Source organism: Anoplolepis gracilipes, chromosome 12 (genome assembly GCF_047496725.1).
Source record: "Anoplolepis gracilipes chromosome 12, ASM4749672v1, whole genome shotgun sequence".
Taxonomy (NCBI): domain Eukaryota; kingdom Metazoa; phylum Arthropoda; class Insecta; order Hymenoptera; family Formicidae; genus Anoplolepis; species Anoplolepis gracilipes.
In genome coordinates this window covers 9,524,259-9,545,514 of record NC_132981.1, presented here as the reverse complement: position 1 = coordinate 9,545,514, position 21,256 = coordinate 9,524,259, and the positions used below count along the sequence as shown (strand labels likewise).

The window sequence follows — 21,256 nt, the reverse complement described above, 5'->3', positions numbered from 1 at the left end:
CACCTATTACAAAAAACACTAAAACTCACCCTTCCATCTCATTGATGAACTGATTGACTTAAGGGTTGAGAAACGCAATGATCCAACGCCGAGCGTTTCGTAATATAAACATTTTTCTTATTCAAACGTATGTTCTTACATTTACACAGTACAAAAAATTATACTCAGACCTGCCGGCCCGCGGTTCATAACTGCTATGACTGGGGGCGACCGGTGGTTGATAGGAGGGAGTTTAGGAAAAGTAGATAGGTAGGTAATTAGATGGAGAGCGGAATTTTTTTCGGGGATGGATATATATATATATCTCGCATATAGGATTCGAAGGTCTGTACATTGTTATACTATCCATTCGACTCCGCCCCCAATGCACGGCCCCATATTCTCTCAATCTGTCACATTTTCACTGAAATTACCACACACGCAACCTTTTTTTCTCTCTCTCTCTCTATCTCTCTTTCACCCACGCACATTCTTACTGCCTCTTTTCCTCGCTTAAGCATCGTTAATTCTTTCTCTTCCATTTCTTTTTTCCCTTTTTTTTTTTTTTTTTTTTTTTTGACCATTTACACTCGCGCGCTCGTGCTCGTACTTCTTTCGGCATATATTTAGCAACATTTAAATATCGTATTTTTCCGTAATAATTAATCGTAATAATATGATAATATATAATAATTATAATAATAGCATAATAAACTATCTATCTACGTTTGTGTATAAGGTGTAATTTTTTTCGTGTTTCGTAAAGATTGTGTGTATCTGTGGATTTCCTTATCATTACAAGTTCTAGACTTCTCTTCCCTCCTCTTCGTATTTATATATCTATACATATACGGATGTATATATATATATATAAATGTATGTACATACACGTAGTAAGAGAACAAACAATAGCGTCTCGTCTGCAGCAATAATACACGGAAATACGTCTCCCTAGAACTTTATACACTGCCGTTGTGGAATTAGTACTTTTTTTGTTGTAGTTGTTGTTGTTTGTAGTTTACACAATTCTTATAATCGTTACTTATCGACACTAAGATATTTAAAAATTTACTCGTTAAATATTATTTAATCAAGTCGTTGTATGCTAGACGAATGTTGAGATCAAAGAACTTGCGGTTTTTAGGATGCCAGTGATATATTTTTATTCTTTTCTTTTTTTCTGTTCATTCTTTTTTGTTTACACGCTCGTGTTAATTATATCAGCCGTATAATAAATTGATGATCGATCGATACGCATAAATTGCGTATACTCAATAATATACATTATACTCGAATCGAGAATTGCTGCCTTTATTATAATTGTCACGCGTTATAAATCATGAACGCAAGTATATCGAAAACGTTCTTTCATTATAATTCATTTACGCTATCAAACAAATTCCGCGAAAGGAAACGGAAACGACAGCAGTTTTCGAATCGTTAATGACAGTGCGAATAATCGGAAATACTTCATGTCATTCGCGTCAACTATTAATACGAAATGATAGGAACTCGGCCTGTCATCTCTGCGAATTTTGTGTTACTAATTATTTTTCTTTTCTTGTTTTTCTACTTACGCATATATGCTTACACAACGCGCGTTCACTTAAATGTCCTACGTCGTTCAACATTGGCACTTCAAAAGTCGTTATCCTTTTTCTTTTTTTTTCTTTTTTTTTTTTTTAATATTACTTGCAAATGGGCAAATGGGTTTCCTTATTTGTTTAACGTCTCAGCGTATCGTTACAATATAATTACGTTATCGCTGTCTTTTGTTGACTTATATACGCTTTGACAAAAATAACATATCCATCTTATTAATATCCCCGTTTACATTACACGTCGGGTAGTCACTGGGTCATGACAGCAATAAAACGTTCAATTCAACGATCTGTTTCACACACATCCGCCATTATAGCTCGAAAAGTTAATATCGAAGAAATTATTGTATTCTTTCTCTCATTTTGATGTCTTCTATTCGAAGTGACATACAAAACTTGTAGCAACGTCCCGCCGCTTATATAACCGATACATATGTCGCCATTGAAAAACAATATGCCTCTAAAGAACGTTGAACGCGAACGATACGAATAATCTACTAAAAGTGCGAAAAGGTTTATCTCTTCCATTATCGTCAAACCGATTAGTTAGGCAGTGTTTTATCCTTATGCCCTTGTCGCGTGGAACATAAGAGATTTAAACGCGAATACGTATCGGCTATCTCTGGTCGGGACTTTAATCAAATACCGAAAGCACCAGATCACCAGAGCACACGATTAAATGGATCCACAATTATCGCTCTGATCCAGCTATATAATAATATGTGATCGGACATCTAATTGCACAAAGGTACTCTAGACAAATCCTTTTTCTTTCTTTCTTTCTTTTTCTTTCTTTCTTTCTTTCTTTCTTTCTTTCTTTCTTTCTTTCTTCCTTTCTTTCTTCCTTTCTTCTTGTCTTCCTTCCTTCCTTCCTTCCTTCCTTTCTCTCTGGTAGTTGCTAGCAAAATTCATACACAAAAATTCATACACAATATTTCACAATTATCTACATTTATATAATATAGACAGTGTATGTATTGGATACAGGCACGATATAATTAATTACAAATAATGTATACGATTCAAAGTCCGTCTGGTATCACAAGTAATGGACGCGGCGTTTTATCTATGCGCAATCCGGCTTACGATTTTTTTTTTCCACTCATATGGTACAGCTCGTCGGACTTCATGTCCGCGGGCACCTCTCTCGGGGGGAAAAACACGGGAGAGCAAAAAAAAATTGTGTATATAAGAAAATTCAAATGAAACAAGGTACATATATAACTAATGTTCATTGGCTCAACCAATAACGTAACTCAAATATCTCTTTTCCCGATTAAAAAAAAATTTTATTAACATTATAATATTATATATTTGTATTTATGTATGTATGTATATATCACAACAAATCTTCGCACTTCCTCAATGATTTTTCTGCGACGAGGACAGATCCTCTTCTGCAAATTCTCCCGGTTTCGCCAGCTTTGCTGTGTTCGGGAGTGCCGACAATGATTAATCTCGTTCGCATGACGAGACCCAATCAAGGGAATTATCAAAGGGTCTTATGACCGCACCGAAAGAACTTGCGGCTAGGTCTCTTCTTTTATTTTTGTTTCATTACTAGCCTTGGCGAGCTTGGTTATCGTTTCCTCCTTAACGTTGGCCAAGACGGTCAGAGAATCCTTCACGGCGTGATAAATGATGTTCTTGATCTGGAGTTTGTCTTCGTGATTAGTATGAGTGTCGGATAATGCACGGAACTCTTGGGTCAAATGGAAGCAATGCGAAACGTTTTCCGGCGACACAAAATCCTCGGCTACCTTTATGCAATTGTGAAGATTACGGACTTGATGCGGTGCACCAGCTGGGACAAATACTGCGTCGCCCAGACACTGAACAATAGCATATCTGCAAACATTTAATACCGTTTTAAGCATTACTTTTTAATTTGTAAAATGTTTACGCAAAGTGGCATCGCAATAAATTCTTTCAAGATTTATTTTATTTACAAAATTATGGATTTTGTGAAAAATGATACATACCCTTCGACACCGTATTCTCGATACAAACGTTCTCGCAATGGCCCATCCAGGTAATAACTCTGATCATGTATGGGATCGTGGTGCGGTTCTAAGCGAGCTCCGCGTTCTAAGGCAACAGCGTTCAAAAGATCCCGAATTTTGTCAGCGTCACGGGCTGCATAAATGTGCCATAATGCACCGGGCGCCTCGTTAGGATCACGAGCGCGTCGACGCGTCAAAAGATCACAGCCTGCTTCGTCTATTGCTTTCAATGCTTCTGCAACGGCAAACATAATGATTAATATTTAAAAAAAAAAAACCGATTCATCGAATCATCGTTTCAAGGATGACATTTAATAGATTGCAATTAGTCACGCATAATTAAACTCAAAACTTGGGTACATACCTTTGATGTGTTCGTCGCTATCGGCATCTTTCGGGATCCCCACGTACACCATGACATTCACGGCGTCCGAGATATCCAGATGAAGATTAGTTGTGCCTTTGTTGGGATGAAGAGCGGAACCATAAGCATTGTACATTTTCGGGCCCAAATCCGGTCTCACGAAACAATTAGGCAAACGACTTGCCAGATTCAGTCTGCCATTCCTATGTGTGTATTCAGATAATGGAAGAACCTTCATTAGATCCGTGAATCTTGACGGCAATAATTCAGCAAAATCTTCACCAGGTGGCCAATCCTTCAGTTTTAATAGCATAGGATTCCCTCGTTCGTCCTTTAGCCGTTTAGAGAAATTCTCGAATCCTTCCCAAAACTTGCGCATTGGTTGATTGGGCACCAGATTGCCGGTCATACAGTTAATGAGATCATTCTTCTCCTCACCAAAATCACGGGCGAATGAATCCGGATGCCAGAGATTCTTGTCTAACGCTTTGGAAATGTCCGATACGATCACTGGCTGTCCTCGCTTCCATTGATCCTGGAATATTCTGTAGTTGTTGGGATTATTCGGATCGTTTAACCTCAACAATTTGCCATTGCAAAGCCAGGAATGCGGAACATCCGGATAGAGACTCGTACTTTCCGTCAACGTCATAATTCTGATCGGTAACGGCTCTCGCCCGCGTTGTGTCCACTTGTAACGTCGCACAAAGTATTTCAACTCTCGTGGTTTCTCATCATCCAGACCATTATCCCTTTCTTTCTTCACGCTATGTTCAATCACACTGGAAATCACCTCATCAAGCGTATCCATCTTTGATTTTTTGCCGGACTTGGCAACATTATTTTGCGTTGCGTTGTTGCTGGCTGCGCTAGTAGCGTTTACACCACCACCCGAGTTGGTTGTTGGCGAATTCGATCTTGAGCCGCCGCTACCGTTTGACTTATGCGACGGCCTGATGAGTAATTCACGCAATGTCGAATAGTTACCCTCGCGATCCTCATCCGAGTCCGAACTCGAACCGCTCTCGTTCTTGTCTTGATTCTGCAGCGCTACGTCCGCCAGCCAGTTTAGCGGCGAGTTTTTATCCTCGCCATTAGTCTTGCTCTCTGATGCACCGTTAGATTCGTTTATCTTCTTTTCTTCTTTTATTTCCTGTTTTACATTTCCGTTAAGAACTGGCACGGAATCGCCTTTGATTAGATTTCGAAGGGTTTCATTGGACTGCGTCGTGGTTACGAGAGAACAAGTACAATGTTGAGCAATTCCCCATTCCGCGCGGCACTCATGCAGACGTTGACCCAATCGCAGAAGGCTATCCCCAGCGATGATTTGCGTAAGCATGAGTCGTTCCGGTTCGTGTGCTTGTCTATTGGTACATAAAAGCCATGAGAATTCGTCCCTGTCTTTTCCACTCTCGCCCCAGATCTTTATCGTCCCATTTTTACGTCCCTAAAATATTAACATCCCTATTAATACATTTTATCCTTAACAAGAAACATTAGCTAAGATATTTATTTTAACGTCAGTGTTAAAAAGCTCAATAAATATTATAATATCATAATAATATCAATTAAATTAATGTTGTCATCATTTAGTTTCAAATTATTTAACTAAAAAAAATATATATATGAAAAAAAATATATATTTAAAGTAATCACAAGCTTCTCTACATATATACCAAGACTGCTATAACAGCAATGTGACGGATGAAGTCAGGGCAGCCATTTACATACAATTGAATTGAATATGAATGTACATGTTAGTAAATGTAAGAATTTCTTAATGCGTGTATAAGAATTTTTACACTTATTAACATATACATTCACATTCCTAACCTAATTGTAAATAACTGCTCCGGCTTCATCTGTCACCATATGATATATAGCCGTGTTAGTCTAGTATAATATATAAATGTTTGTGAATAACGTAATATTTTACCTTATAACAATCGATGCACACGACGAAACCGCATTTGCCGCAGGCCCAATGATAGTTGAATAATGTAGTCTCACACACATCGCACATCTCTCGAACACCTTGGATCACTCGTTTCCATGCTACTGTTCCGTCTACAACCCCCGAACTCGCTGTCAAAAGGTAATCATAATCGATGCGCAAAGCGTTAAAACATGCGAACAAAAGAAATTATGTAAGCAAACATGCAGCTTAACATTTAAATAATTTTATAATATTTATAATTTTGCAAATAAGTACAGAAATAAATATCAAATTAAAGTTACAAATTGCATAAAATCGTTCTTATTGCGTAATCATATTTTTTTTTTTTTCAATGCAAAATCGCAATATATAAATAATGTATAAAAAATCAAATAAATTGAAAAAAAAGACATTTAAAATATTGATGGCATTAATTTTAACAAATCGAGATTTTATGAATACATGCAACTTATTTATCAATTGATTGTGCATATGACATTGCGTTAATATATTAATATGAAAACATGAAAGGATTAATTTAAAAAATGCGTTTCTTTTTTTTAAACCGAATAAAAATTTACCTTCAGCCATATGTTCTTGGAGGGCGTCTTTCTCTTGATGTAAAAGATCACAAAACTGATCGCCAACCTGTCGAAGCAACCGATGAGCCGTTTCTAAATCTAGATCTTCTCGATCCCCTTTGTCCTTCTCGTTTTTTTCGGATTTGTCGTCCTTTCCTGTTGTTTCTTGATTGTCCTTTCCTGGTAACCATAATCGAAGATCTTCCTGTAACATTGTAAAGATAGTTCTTAGTGAGAAGCATACATTTTAAATTGAAATTGTAAAATTTCAATTTAAGCAATGCAATTACCATGACTAGTCACGTCAATTATCTTACAAAGATAATTTACCTCGGATGCATCCTTGTGTGGGTCACTGAATCCCGCTATGGCCAATTGTCCGTTTTTAGTATAACGCAGTCTGCGAAACGCGTAAAATCTGCAGAAGATATTTTGAGGAAGGTTCTTGGAACGCTGATGCGGTGTCCATCGGCACTCGCGGCACTTGGCCAGCTTTGGAGCCACTTCAAAACAAGCGCCATCCTGCAGCCAGCTCTCTCCAGTTTTCTTCAATTGCGATATCGGTGGTTTACGAAAGGGATCGCCTCGTCCGCCACTTCCTCCCGGCCCACTGTTACCACCGCTTGTACTGTCATCTCTACGTTCCTTCTTCTGACGAGGCTGTTGGTCTTCGCCTCCTACTTCATTGCCTTTCGTAGTCTTTGGTCTCCTACCACGTTTCCTAGGTTCCTTGTTGTTTCCTGCATAATAAATTATATATTTGGTTTAATCTCCAAAAGTCGAAGTCGTCACTTTAAATCATGTGTTTAGTGCAATTCAGTGTTAAAAAGCTCAAAATAATAGTGTATCACAGTATTATCAATTGTTTTATATTGTCATCATGTAGATGTTATTTTTTAAAAATAGAAGAGGTCTTTACATATGTTAACAATATAATTGGGGATCAGGGTAAGTGCGTGAGATCGAATTATCAAAATTTAAAAATGGTGAACTCGAAGAAAACGTAAAGTTCTTTTATAAACTTTATTTTTTTTCTTCCATGAAATATGGAATTCTATGAATCAAGTATAATTCAATCTATGAGTTCTCGTACAGTTCTAAAGAGAGAAACAATTGTACGATGATCATGGAACACAGATCACTTACCCTGCAAGCGAATAGTTAGTTTTCACCTGACGAAAAGTCCATTTACAAGAAGAAGCTACATCAACTAACCGTTTCCCGAGGAATTGTTGGAATTAGCCGTAGTATGTCGAACCCTCGAAGCAGGTTGAATGGTGCTCAACTGTTCGCTGGTGTCACTAGCTGAACCCGCCTCGCTCTCATTGCTAGACTCACTGCCTGCACCAGCTCCGCCGCCTTGTTTGTCCTCTTTTCGTCTCCGCTGATCTTCCGCGGCTGTTTGTTGCCTTCGTGCGGCGCCCTTCTTTCGTTTTACCTACCACAGGGCATAGATTATTAAGTAGTCAGGAAGTTCATGCTCTTGCCGCATCTACTAGCCGAAGCTACTAACTGGTCACACTACTGCTCCGGCTCTACCATTCGGCACATAAAATCCAGAAATCTATTCAAATCTAAGCAAAGTGGAAAATTATGTAATGCTACTACAGACAAAAACAACTTAAGCAGCTTTAGCAGTTGTCGTAACATTTCTTCTCCAGTCCACAAAACTATTTACTTATAATATCCATCTATTACAAAATTCTATGTGACACAAAGAAAATAAAAAAGAATTCAATGCGTACTGAAGAAAAAAATAAACTTGCTTTAAAAAATTAGTCTCTCTCTCTTCATAAGTGTTCAAAAATAAAATTATCATAGCGCTATTAGGTTTTTTAAATTACATAGCAAACATCGCATATGATGTTTGATATTATTTGCTAGATGTAGAGACTTTATTTACTCTAATAAATTTCAAATGTAGAATATTTTGTGTTATTTTCTATGTAATTTCAAAAATTTATCTAAAACCATGTAAACAAAGTTCAAAATTACATTACACCATACTATCATAATATCAAACATTTATCGCATACACATATTGCAGTTAAGTTTTTTGTTTATAATTTTATTCAAATAGGTTTTATATTTTTAAGTATTTATAAAGTTAAAGATTTTCTAAATAGAAATTATACTTAAATTATTTCTTATTGATTTGAACACGTAACATGTGTCACATAAAATAGAACTTTTTGATCATCAACAAAAAAGCATGTGCTTCGAGCGACAAATACTGTATTAATAATATTGAAAATTTTTGTACAACTAATAAGTTTTTTAATTGTTATAAATTATAATAAAACTATCTTATTATTTTTAACTTCGACACGTGTTCTCTCTTTTTCATTCTTCTCGTGTCACGTGAAACTTGGTATGTAAAGAAGTACAGTACGATTAGTTTTTTTTTTTTTTTTCTTTTTTTCGAAACGTTCGTTTCTTTTTTTTTATATGCCACTAAAAAATTATTACAATCTCATTCACTTGCCGTTCTATTGTAAATTTTCGCTGAAAAATCACTGTGCGATATTTCTAACCACTCTGCACGAATAGAGGTTAGGTCGCGAGGTAGTCGACAAAAAAATTGTGAACAATGAAAATATATTTACCCCTCTACAATACTTGTCCATAGAGAAATTATTTCCTGTTCGCGATTGATGTTGAGTTATATTCTCTCTTCTTACAACCGATAACTAATTCATTAAAGTTCAAAGCGACAAGCGAAGCAACGACTAAGCTATGACTACGTCTCGCGCATTGTCCGTTACGTCCGTTACAAGCATGATTCATACATGCCTTGCGTAGGAAAATGGCGCCTTCTGGTACTGATTTCAATTTTGTTTTTGTACCGCGCGTTAAACCGGCAAATTACTACTTGAAAAAAAAAAAATAATTTTTGAAAATTTGAAATAGTATATATCAAAAGTCTATATCACTGTCAATACAATATATAAATTGAGTATAAATAAACGTGAGAATATAACTCATAAATATGTATTTGTGAAAATAATATTTACTTATGTTTCTTTTCTATTGTTTAGTATAGTCTTTAATATAATATTTCAAGAAATTTTGCAAATTTTCTTTCTCTTGAAAAAATTCGATTAAAATATTATGTCAAAAATTATTCAAATATGAGATAAAAGAAATATTCTGGCAAATCTGACGAGAGTTAATAATAAGAGAGTATATATAGTTTAATCCTAGGCTGATGATAAATAAGAATAAAATTTAGAAAAAAAGTGTGTACGCTCTATTTAATTTGAACCATATATTATTCTTTTTTTCTGTCATTTTTTTCTAATGACATGAAATATTAAATAATTTTTTTTTTAGTCGCAGAGTGCAAAAATTTTCATTCAATAGTCAAGAATATCTTACGACAGTTGTAAGCTAAGAACTGCAGCATAATAAATAAAGCTATTGTTTATTCATGCTTCTATAATTTCTACTGATGAGACTTATTGCCTAAAAAAAGGCATGTTATATTGATACAACTCATAAATACAAATTTCAATTATCGATTCTAATAAATTATTAAACAAGATTAGCACTAAATACTTTTCAGTTACAATTTAATGCTCGTGATTATTCAAATAATCATTTATAAATAATTATTTATTTGTAACGAAGAAACAGTAAGTAAGAAATTAAAATATTTTCTGAAATAAATTTCTCAAATATAATACAGTTCATATATTAAGATATAAAGAAAATATATAAAATATATTTCAGTTTAATAAATATAAATATATTATACTAAAATTTTTCAATATATTATCGAATAGATTTAGATCCAACTTGCACGTTTACAAAACGTATAGCACAGTAGACATTTCTTCAAAATTTAATAATTTTAATAATAGTTTCATCTTCCGAACCTTATATCTATTATCTTGTAGACCTATTATCACAATTTACGTGCATTTTAAACTGCAGATAAGAGAGTCTCTTGACAAACTAGGCAAGCAAGTACTATAAGCTAACAGCACACAACATATTACGCAATTCAAATTACAAACAAGAATAACTTTCAGCAATAACTACAATGACTACCGTAAACGATCTGTATAGATAGATACCTTGGGTGGCTTTCGTTTGGGCGGCGACTTCCTCTCTGGGTCGCTGCTGGACGAGTCCTCCTGAGGGGTCTTGCTGGTATCCGTGGCATGACCGTTCAGCGATTCCTTGTTCGCTGGTTTACGACCGCTTTTGCCAGTGACCTTGCTCTTGTTGATGCTGTTTACCGCCATGCTGCCAACATTATGAATCGAATTGACCGCGCTAGGTAAACACGTGGTCGGCGCACTGCTGTTATTCGCAGTCACAGTTGACGTGTTGCTGCTGTCGCGATCTTTGCTGTTCGACGATGACGTTTCCCGGGAGATATTTAAGGATAATTCAAGGCTGATTTTATTGGCATTCTCGCTACCGTCTTCGCATCTCGAGTGTCTCTGCAGCCACGCCTTCTTCAAGCCCAATTTGTGCCCTGGATAGCTGGTACTACTAGGTGGTCTCGGTGCCGGACTATTGGACTTTTCGCTGTCCGCACCGGTGCCAGAAGTTACTTTAGCGGGAGTGCCAGGTGCGCTGGGCGCCGGGCTGGGCGCTGTAGATGGCGCCGGACTGGGTATAGGTGCTGGACTTGGTGCCGCACTCAATGACGTAGGATTCAGTGAGCACACGCTGCCGGTGCTGGCGGGTCGCGTGGACCCATCGCCACTGGCGGTACCCGGCGCCGGACTCACCGCCGTCACCGTCCGTGGTTCTTGCGTAGTCTGACTGTTCGACTGCGCCAACAACGCCGCGGTGTTGACAACTGTGGTGATGGACGTGGCGGCCGAGGCAATGAGCGGGCTAGGCTCGCTCACCCTAGACAAAACAGGCTGGCCGACGCATTGCAAAGACAACGGTTGTGGCTCCTCGGTTCTTCTCTTCTTACAGACTTCCAACGACACCGGCTGACCACTGACATTGTCGCATAACAATGGCGTCGGCGCTTTTCTTTTGGGTGAGCCTGACCTCTCCACACCGAGGTCGAGCGGTTGCGTCTGGAAGGCCGTAGTGATCTGGGACTGCGCGTGTTGCAGTGTCTGACCAGACTGCTGGTGCGGACTGGTACTGAGATGCGCCGGATGAGCGGGATGAGCAATCGGCCTCGAAAGCGGCGCTGAGGCAGCCGTTGGTGGCGAGCCGTGCAACGTTGGCGGTGGCAGTTTCGCGCCCGCCAATGAGCCAACGAAGCGACTGTCATAAACCCGACTATGCGCGGGTGGTGGCAGCGGCGCCCCGTGATGATGAGGCACTTGCTGGTAAGGCGAGCTGCCGGCCTTCGAGGTCAACGGTATCGGCGCGGCGACGGGCGGCTCGGAAGCACGGCAGACCGGCGTGCCGGTCATGATGCCGGAATTAGGCTTGCCGTAAAAATGCTGCGGCGCCGGGCTGCTGACTTTCGGCTTGGAACCGGCCGGCGGCGGCGTGGCGTAGTGGGACGACGGCGTCGGCGAGGCCGTGGGCAGATGCGGGTACGAATACGTGGACTTGGCCGTGCCGTACGGCAGACCCGCTGGTTCTGGCCTGTTGAGATAACGCGGTTCAGGTGGCGAGGGATGCGGCGGCGGGGGTGGTTGGTGTGGGTGTTGCGACGGAGGGGCGTGCGGGGATTGACGAGAATTATGCGGGTGTAGACGTGGTTCAGGCGGCGCCGGTGGCGGTGGATGACTGTGTGGACTCGGTAGTTGTTGCGGCGTCGTCGTCGTCGACGCGCCGCTACCACCCCGATGATGGCTCGCCGATGAAGCGATGCTCTTCGCCGCCTGTAAACTGTCCAAGTGCGCGGTATGCAGATGGTGCGGGCTCTGTGTAGGACTCCTGTACGCTTCGTACGCCGAAGACTTGTGTTGCGGTGCCACCGGTTGAAGATTCAAGTAACTCCTCGAGCTAGACGAGTGCTGCTGCGGCGCCGGTGCTTTCGCCAGCTCCCTGCCTTCGTTTTTCACAATCACTGAGCTTTTGTGATCCGGCAGCAGAGACGGTGGATTCTGCAGCACCTCTCTGCCGTGATGGTCCCTGTCCAGATCGCCGGCCAATCCACTCTTGCCCGGTAGAGACTTTGGCGGTGGCTGCCGTAGCTCGTTTTGAATCTTAAGGTCGTGTACAAGGTGGTAGGACGGCTGGTAGGTCGATGAATAATTAAATAGATTCACGTTTGGCTCGGCCTTCGGTAGCGAGCTGTGCGACGGGCCCACTACCGATGGTGGTTTCTCGTGGGAAGCACCCACTGGCAACGACGACTTCGATGTCCGCGTATGCGCCGGCGGAGGCGGATACTCGACTTTTCCGGGCACGCTCGATGGTCGAGACACCTAAAAAGAAAAAAAAAGAAACATCAATAAAAAAAATATACACCATTTATCGCAGATTAACTAAAGTAATTCCATTTGTAAAACAAATGTGTAAATTATATAGTACCTGTTGAGCCGGCGACGCCGCGGCCGTGGCCGCGTAGTAAGCCCTCTGTTGCGCAATGTGATCCCTTGCGTCGACTGCTTGCTGACGTAGGGCATTCCTTTCGGCTACCATGTTGTCGATACGGAGTTCTCGTATCTCTCGCGATTTCTCGTATTCCTCGCGTTCCCGCTGCTGCTGTTGCGCCACGCTTACGGAATGCGTGGTGACCGCGGCGGCAGGGGCACCGCCTGGCGTACCGCCGAGATGACCAGGATGACCGCGATGGCTTGCAGCGGCGTGCGCTGTCAATCCTGGCGGCGCCCCGTGGGTCCTGCTTGGCGGGTGCGTCGGCGGCGGGACGACCGGCAAGAAATTGCTCCATGCTATAGAGGCCGACTGCATATTCCTCTGCGGAACATAAGACACCTACTTCAATCAATACTGCCAATCACTTTCGTTACTTGTCGCAAAAGATTCTTTTGCCGGAGACTATTCCGATAAACTTACTAATTATTTTATATTAAACGTTGAGAGTAAAGATATATAATCTCTACAAATCATATGATATTATACTGCAAATTTTTGTTTTTCAGAGATCTACAATCGATAAGGAAAATGGTAACATTAGATAGATTCTTTGATAGTATATTATTAGTGTTTAGATTATCTTTAAGGAAAATGACTGGAGACATTTTTAACGCATATGATTTATCAATTTAGAAAAAAAAGCCTGAATGTAATTGTGCATTAATGCATTTTTCTTGCGTCCTCCACATACGTTGCAAAGTCAATGTTTAACGTAATATTCTATTATTATGCAGACACGTAGTCGAGACGAAATTCGAAACGTCATTCAATTGTCGAGCCAATAACAAACACAGACAAGACGTACGACGTAAGCGTAGCATAGTAATGTCACATGTATGCAGTAATTATTATTCTTTTTATTCGCGAAACAACAGAATACACAGCGCGACAAAAGACATACATAATTAATTTTACAACATTATTCTACTGGCGTAATCTCCAATCGCGATGCACAGTATATGCATTTGTGAGAAAATGTGCCTAACGGAAAGTCGCGCTTGCGTGATTTCTGAGATATCACGTTTCGTTCGCGTGTTTACTTCAAATTCCTTGCCACGTCTTATTAGCATACACGATAGACACATACGGTTTCTATCGGGGTACAGATGAAATACAGTATGTACATATAACTGTCGGGATTTTCCACGTGTGTCGATGACACACGCGGTGGTGCTTAATCTGACACGTAAATCGAGTAAGCTCATTTTTTTTTTTTTTCTTTTTTTTTTGCAATAAATCGCCGTAATATCGTGCACAAACGGAACTACAGTCGGACAAACAAGTACTTAAAAAGTTTTAAAAAGTGATATCGCATCTTTGCAAAACAGAAAAAATAAAAGAGTACAAGAATAAAGATAAATAAAAAATTCTTTTTATTATTGAAGATTTGCAGACATGTGACTCACATTGCGTGGGCGGAGAAATAATTTAGCCGCAAAGTTTGCGATTTCTGTGTCGAAAGTTTGATGTAAAACTAGAAAGTTAGAAGTAAAAGATAAAAATGTAAAAATCAAAGAGAAACGAATTAAGACGAATTACGACATTCATCCACAGTACTATCACAGTACTATCGTGCGAAACAGAAATACAAGATTTACGCGATTAACGTCGCGCGAGATTTGTTCAGACCGACTGACTTCATTAATGCTACGGCATCGTAAAAGGCCTCGAAAATACTCCTCGCGAAGCTAGCGAACGAACTTGGACGTTTAACTAAAGTAACTTCTCCGGGAGGATCAAACAAACAACTTCCGCTCGCTGCTGACGCTCGTCGATTAAACTCGACAGAACTCGTTTCTAGAGCGACTGGAAGGCTGTAAATTAATGTAATCAAGTAAAACCGAATCGTCGAAGCTGACGAGGAAAGACGGTAAATATTGTGTCGACGGTTTTCCTGTTTTCCTTGGAACTCGAAATTCCAGTAAATACATCATCAGCTACTCTAAAGTTATGATATGCTTTGCAAATTCGTGAAGCTGCAGAAGTTTTTTTGAGAATTTATAATTGATCAAACTAATTAAAATCTATACATTTGTTTCTTTTTTTTTTCTTTTTTTTTTTTTTTTTTAATAACATGACATTTTTCAAATTATTTGAAAATGTGTCCATTAATCTTTAATATTTATTCGCAAAAAGCTGAAAAAACTAGTAATATAAAAGGGTAATATACGTCATTCGTTCGCGATACGTTCAAGTTTTTTTTCCTTAATTTATAATAAATTTCCATAATCTACAAATATTTTTCACAGATTTTACGCTATATTTGAATAAAAACGTTTAAACTTATTATCTTAAATATCTAGTACCTTTCTAAGAAAATATAATTCGTTTCTCTCGAGTAAGGATCATGTCAAGGCTGTTCCAATGTCTCTCGATATAAAAAAAGACTCGTGTCCTTGTAGGACGACAGGATTTGACGAGATCGAGAACAAGAGCTCGCAAGCTGCGAATCTAATTATAGGCTAGCGAGAAGAAGGTTTACTATGCTAATCGAGACGCGAGTAAATGTCAACCCACATTCTGTTTACCTCCTTGCTCGCGTCATCGCGCGCTTTATGCGCGCACACGTGTGTGTGTGTCCTTATAAAAGAAAATGCAATGAGCGCGAAACAAAAACCTGTAGTCTTCCTACAGTCTTGAGACAGCTCGACAAATGTAACGTATACACGTTGTATATCATATAGTTCCAAACTGTCATGTTATATCTCTTAAAGACTACTTAGCTAAAAAATGTATGCACAAGAGCTTTGCATATAAAAAAATAATTATTTATATTGCTCATTTTTTATTGACACATTAAAAGATTATTGTAATTTTAATATAAAACACTATAAGCATTATATTGATAATTTTGCCAGAATAAATTTAACAAATGGTGGGAACATACCGTGGCAGTTTAGCTCGTTCGGAATCTAGTGCTTCTCAACCTATACTTGAGTACGACATACAGTGCTTTGTTAATACTATACTTGAGAGCACGCCACCGGTTATGTGTCGTGAATGATGTAGGACGACAGCGAGCGGAGTCGAGGATCGCCGAGGGGGAGGAGAACGAAACGAGGGAGGAACGGAGACGGATTATGACCGATTGCACGTAATAAAAGCGACGTACCATTCAGAGTCAATCAAGTACCGCTCGCTATTGGTTCGTTGACTTTCTCCTGCTCAACCCGCGCCGATGAACTTATTACGCGAGGCGCGTGCTTTTTCACCGTCTCGTTCGCACGAAGAGTATATATATATATATATATATATATATATATGCGTCGTACAATCTCGTTATTATTTATGAGAGAGAGAGAGAGGCTTTTCGCTAGATTTCATTAAAGGAGATACACGAGAGGGGGAGGTTTCGCAATCGCGTAAAGGCGCGTGCGTGGGACACGGCAAGCGCTCGAGTCACGTTTACGGTGAATGGTATAATGTGTAATCCAGCATAGAAACTACCGCGGTAATTCACGGTTCGTTCCATGAGACATTCGCGTTCGCAGAATATCCAGAATACAATACATATTATGAAAACTTTCTAATTTCCATCCCGCGCGTGGATTTGTATTAGTATTCGCTGATATTGCGAAAACGCTAAAATAAGCAGAGAATATCGAGGAGTAACGTTAACAAGGTTTTACTTTGACAATATATTAATTTGCATTATTTCAGTATTATTGGAAAATATTAAATAATAAAGTCCAATCATGTAATATAATCACGCAATCATGTCACATATTATAAAGTCCAACCATTAATATATTATGTATTTATGTATGTATATAACTATATATATATATGCGATAATATCTGTTATAATACTTTGAAACAAAATTTTCATTGTAACGATATATGAAGTAAATATTTGATTAATTATTAATGTAATGTATAATTATTAATTAAAATCGTTATGACGTTAATTCAATGCAATTCTCACAAAACATCGCCATAAATTTCTCTTCGTACCTTCCTCCGTGCCACGCCGCTCCAATTATTTCGCTTATCGCGCACGCCTTTATTGCGTGTGTTATTACAGAGAGGAAACGATTTGCCCAGATAGCGAGGGCTGAGTCATACCCAAGGAAAGTTTAGATCGTCTCGTAATACGATCGGCACAACAATAATTGCGTACATCATATTCGTGTAACGGATCTTAATACGTATCGCGTCGAAGGGTGTCGTGTATCGGAAAACGTGTTACATATACGAATATGATCGAACTTGAAATACATTCCCAGAATAATGATCAAAGTCACAGCAAAGTACAGTGTTTGCTGTCAAGGACATTTATCAAACGGTACAGGATTAACAATTATAACGGCACTATCTCGATTGATTATCCACTTTCACAAACATATCTGAAAGTATCATCTGTCCTTGAAAACGATTGCAAATATACATCGGTATTAATAGATTACAGATTGCGATTAAATTATTCGCGATGCATACCTAAGTAAGAACTGGACAGAAGCAAAAGAGACAAATTTGTGTCGCTCTTGCGAAATGCAAAATAAAATTTTTCAATGTTAAAATATGCACTGCTGGTAGCAATCTTGGTTTTGCACAGGCTCCTTTCTCTTGTTTTCAGTTCTCATAACATCAAACAAGCAATGAATAAATATTCAAGAAGGAAATAGAAAGCATAATTAGACTCGCTTTTGTAAAGCAAAGAACCTTTTGAAATATTCAGAAATATACTGATGCACAAAGACGATTCTCGTAACCCTCCTATTTTTTTTTCGACCTTTCATCCTGGTACTTTTTCTCTGACAAAACGCCCTATGATTTCATATAATACTCTTCATCGTTTACTTACTGTGGGATCCCATAAACAATCGCAACGTGAATATATATATTCTAAAGTTCTTTCACAGTGTTATACATTTATTCACTCAATGAAATTAAGTATGATTGATTTTTTATGATTTGTGATTTTTAAATACAAACGCATCGTGAGTGTAATTTTTGTAAAAAATTTCGCGAACACAAATTTGCAAGGTTTATCGCGATAATCGACGTGGAATTTACACGTAGAATATATATATATATATATATATATATATATGTATATATTTTAAAGTTCTTTCACAATGTTATACATTTATTTACTCAATAAAATTAAGTATGATTGATTTTTTATGACTTGTGATTTTTAAATACAAACGCATCGTGAGTGTAATTTTTGTAAAAAATTTCGGGAACACAAATTTGCAAGGTTTATCGCGATAATCGACGTGGAATTTACACGTAGAATATATATATTATATATTTTAAAGTTCTTTCACAATGTTATACATTTATTTACTCAATAAAATTAAGTATGATTGATTTTTTATGACTTGTGATTTTTAAATACAAACGCATCGTGAGTGTAATTTTTGTAAAAAATTTCGGGAACACAAATTTGCAAGGTTTATCGCGATAATCGACGTGGAATTTACACGTAGAAATTGAAGAACCCCACAATTTATCTATATCAAAAGATTAGAATCGTATCTATCATTATAATACGATGAGGACAAAACTTTCATCAGTCACTAATCAGTCATCGAACGACCGATGGTCGCGAGCAACAATCGAAGGCGTGATAAATATTTGCGCGCCTTATCGATGACAATAACAAGGAAACGGGCTATCGCGTCATTAATTTATAACATTATCTGCCTTAACAGATCGATAAATACACAAACATTAAACGTATTCTAGCGTGAGAATCCTTGCCCGTTGTAGACAATTCGCAATTTGCTTTCGTACCGTCTACGTTAAACATCGTGATCAGCAATCGGCAACATGAACGCTCGCGGGGGATCACGACACAAGCGAAAACTTTATTAAATCGTTCATCGTTGATTCGTTATCTCAAATTATGGCTAACCTCTGACACTCGAAGACGAGCTTCGACGATTTTGTAAGAGAGGAAAGCGGACGGAAGCGAGGGAGAATTCCATCACGTTCAATAATTTATTCGATTAATAAACAAAGTATTCCTACCACGGGGAATTTAAAAAATTGTCCGATTGATATGGTAATGTATGCATATAGAGAGGAGGTGAGATCCGTGGTAAATTAAAAGACACACCGCGCGTCTGCGTGATGTGTGCGCCGATGAATAATGTATAGATAATAATGCACAACTACAGCATATTATACCATACGCATATATATGGCTTGAGAAAGACCCGATCGAGATCTCGCTTTCCTTGAACGGTTTTTGCGGCGCCCGACTCGCGCCCCGTGTATACCAGAACTTGCAGCGTAAATTATTCCCAATACCTTCGCATCGCCATTTCCACGCAAATACACAGAGAGACAATAATACCAGTTTCCAACACGGAGGAATGCGTACTCCGGTCGGGATTACCGCGAGACTGCGAGACCGCGAGGAGCGAGGCTTAACTTTCAAGAAATACATACTCGGCAGAAACTGAGACCGGTGCGTATAATTTCGACGGTATCAAATTATATTTTTGCGGGTCTGTTGCAAAATTCGCGCGAATACGTAAAGCTCAATGGCGAACGAAATCGAAAACGCGGCCGGATTCGCAGAAATTTTCTGCACGCGTTGCGAAAACGCGCGCACACAGAAAGACGTATTATCTTATCGTCTTATAGACGGCAATATTACGCCGCGAGCAAACAGATAATGGCAAGATAACTTTCGATAAGAGAGACGGCAAAGAACCGGAGTCATTTGGTTTATTTTTATGACTATGCAGACACTCGTATGTCCAAGTGATAAGAAAAAAAAAAAAGTCACATACCGTGCATATCTTTCACCTGTACACTCAGTCCTCGATTCGCATTCGAGAATAAATTTTGATTCGAATAGCAAACGAAAGAGCATTTGAGGCTCGACTGTAATTAAACGGTTTAACGATGCGACGTTCGTTAGCGAGATAAAGCCTTGAAAAATCTTTCTCCTTTTATATTGACAAAAATACTTTATCATTACACATATTCTCGAGATATATATATATATATATATATGCTTTAGATAAAACAATATCTTCTAGACATTTTATTAATAAAACATACACGTACGCTTTAACCATCTCGTGAATAAATTAGCCTCATTTTTTAAATTTAAATATAGAGTATAATTTATTAAGAGTTTTTCTAGAACTTAAGAATACATGATGACGTTCAAATTTTGACATCTGAAAATATAAAAAAAACACACATTTGTCACAGTGTATACTAAATTTTTAATGAAACTTTTGACAGAAAAATTAAAAGTGTGATAATTTCTTACTACATTTTTAGAGAATGTATATTTTATCTTTTCGTGCGATATTTAGAAGAATATAACTTGGTCTGTTTTTGGCGTAGCGATTGAAAATAATATATTATCAATTTTTCGATACACACGACACACATTTTTCACCGTTAAACTCTAAAGGAGCTGTGCCAAGCGATTCTTAAGAAGCTAAACCCGCTGACGACACCGTCGACGAAGCCCGAAGGCTTCCTATGTGCTTGATACGCAGCACGAGGAACGCTGATTACACACTTCTACTGTTATATCGTCTTCGCGAACTCGGCTATCGTTAGCCCTCGCTACAACACGTACTCTGACACACAGACGATGCTTTGTAAGCTTTGCATCAAAGTTCAAAAGATATCCTGCGATAAATTTGTAAACCACTTTGTTCAGCAAAACCTCGATTACATCTCCGATCGTCGTTTCTACAATTCGATATTTGACGTCCTCGTTCCGCGTCTCGCGACCAAGAGTCGCGCTCCCTTAACACGAATCTCACGAAATATTTTATATATTCAGATCGCAAACGCGATTGGAAACGGATTTTACATGTTACTCTCGCGATTTTTATTCGTAAAAATGTGGAATATCAGGTGACCGGTAAATAAAGGATAAACCAACACGAATAAAGTACACGGTCGTGTATAATGTGTGCGTTTGAGCAGCAAGCACACGCACGGCGCTACTTATTCAATGCCGGATGCTTAACGGGATCTTTGAATTTCTATTGTGCGTCTCTATTCAGCGTCGGCACAATGGTACACAGAGCGATTATTGTATGAGTTTTTACGTATATACTTGTAGATACAAGCGGTAAAAGAGAATTTATCTTGCCTATCTGACCTCACGATCTCGGGACGTGTAATCACTACGACGCTAACTGCCGTATATCGCGAGTAATTAACGAAAGATGGCAATTTTGTAACGATAATGAATGGGACTCTACATTTCCCACCGCAATATGTATCATCGCGACCAACGAGACGTACAGCCTTCTCATTTTTTT

At 38.7% G+C, this 21,256-nt stretch overlaps 1 protein-coding gene across 6 annotated transcripts in view; it reads right to left on the bottom strand.

Annotated features, from left to right (window-relative positions):
- Nucleotides 1–95: 95 nt before the first annotated feature.
- The window catches only part of Kdm3 (Lysine demethylase 3), a 278,486-nt gene continuing 257,325 nt past the window's right edge, over nt 96–21,256 (bottom strand). For 4 of the 6 annotated variants that reach the window (XM_072903705.1, XM_072903708.1, XM_072903709.1 and 1 more), the window contains 9 exons: nt 12,936–13,340; nt 10,547–12,829; nt 7,683–7,905; nt 6,798–7,207; nt 6,468–6,672; nt 5,887–6,035; nt 3,948–5,397; nt 3,563–3,818; nt 96–3,428 (listed from right to left, as the gene is read on the bottom strand). In XM_072903705.1, coding sequence (XP_072759806.1) covers nt 3,110–3,428; nt 3,563–3,818; nt 3,948–5,397; nt 5,887–6,035; nt 6,468–6,672; nt 6,798–7,207; nt 7,683–7,905; nt 10,547–12,829; nt 12,936–13,340 — 5,700 coding nt within the window. In that variant the 3' untranslated portion in view covers nt 96–3,109. The remainder of the gene's footprint in view (nt 3,429–3,562; nt 3,819–3,947; nt 5,398–5,886; nt 6,036–6,467; nt 6,673–6,797; nt 7,208–7,682; nt 7,906–10,546; nt 12,830–12,935; nt 13,341–21,256) is intronic. The other 2 variants (XM_072903707.1, XM_072903706.1) reach the window with 2 other exon arrangements.